An 884-nucleotide genomic window follows, 5' to 3' on the forward strand; every position below is an offset into this window, starting at 1 on the left:
GCGGGAGAACCCGGGGCGGCCCGCGGACGGCCGGGAACCGCCGCCGAGCCGCGACAGTGTTACCATTGCTCCGGGATTTTTGAGGGGGCGGGGTGAGGGGGTACGAGACAAGTCCCCAAGTTTTCTTCGCTTTTCCCCCTTTTGCTTTCCCTTCGTGTCCCCCTCCTCTTCTTTGGCTGGCTTTCTCGCTCTTTTTGTTTTTGCCAGTTTGTTCGCGTTTTTTCCTCTCCCCTCCATCCCCGCCCCGCGGCTGGCCGAGCGCTGCTTTCCAACCTCGCCAGACCCTGCAGGAAAAGTGTCAGAGGCGGGCGCGCAACCGCTGTAAGTTCAGCCAGACACCGACAAGTCCGAGAGGCCGAGCAGTGTGAAGAAGTGTAAGAGAGATTTTTTTTTCCTCCTTCAAAAGCTTGTTCTTCCCCTGTGGTAAGGAAACCAGCCGGTCCGTCCGTGGCAAGCAGCAGCGGGTTTATTTATTTATTTTTGTTGCTTTTTATTTTAGCTCGAGTTTTCCCCCTTTTTCTTTCTTTTTTTTTGCAAACAAAATAAAAAACAGCATAGAAGAAAGAGCAAAATAAAGAAGAAGAGGAAGAAGAGAGCAAGAGAAGAAGGGAGGGGAAAAAAAAGCCAACCCACCACCAGCACCAGCAGCAGCACCAGGAGCAGCAGCAGCCGCAGCCGCAGCAGCCCGGGCGGAGGAGGCGGCGCGGCGGCGGCGGCTCGGACCCCTCCCCGGACCCATCAGAGCGGCTCTCCGGGCGATGCCGGAATAGATGCAGGGCCATGTCCCGCCGCAAACAGGGCAACCCGCAGCACTTGTCCCAGAGGGAGCTCATCACTCGTAAGTGTCTGCGGGGTGCGCGCGCGGGGGGCCGGAGCCGGGGAGC

The 884-nt window shown here is 58.1% G+C and overlaps 1 protein-coding gene across 1 annotated transcript in view; it reads left to right on the plus strand.

Annotated features, from left to right (window-relative positions):
* The first annotated feature begins 693 nt into the window (after positions 1 to 693).
* The window catches only part of Bcl11b (B-cell CLL/lymphoma 11B (zinc finger protein)), a 111,769-nt gene continuing 111,578 nt past the window's right edge, over positions 694 to 884 (plus strand). Inside the window, exon 1 of the mRNA XM_013013148.1 lies at positions 694 to 838. Coding sequence (XP_012868602.1) covers positions 781 to 838 — 58 coding nt within the window. The 5' untranslated portion in view covers positions 694 to 780. The remainder of the gene's footprint in view (positions 839 to 884) is intronic.

Source organism: Dipodomys ordii, unplaced genomic scaffold, assembly GCF_000151885.1.
Source record: "Dipodomys ordii isolate 6190 unplaced genomic scaffold, Dord_2.0 Scaffold2, whole genome shotgun sequence".
NCBI classification, from domain to species: domain Eukaryota; kingdom Metazoa; phylum Chordata; class Mammalia; order Rodentia; family Heteromyidae; genus Dipodomys; species Dipodomys ordii.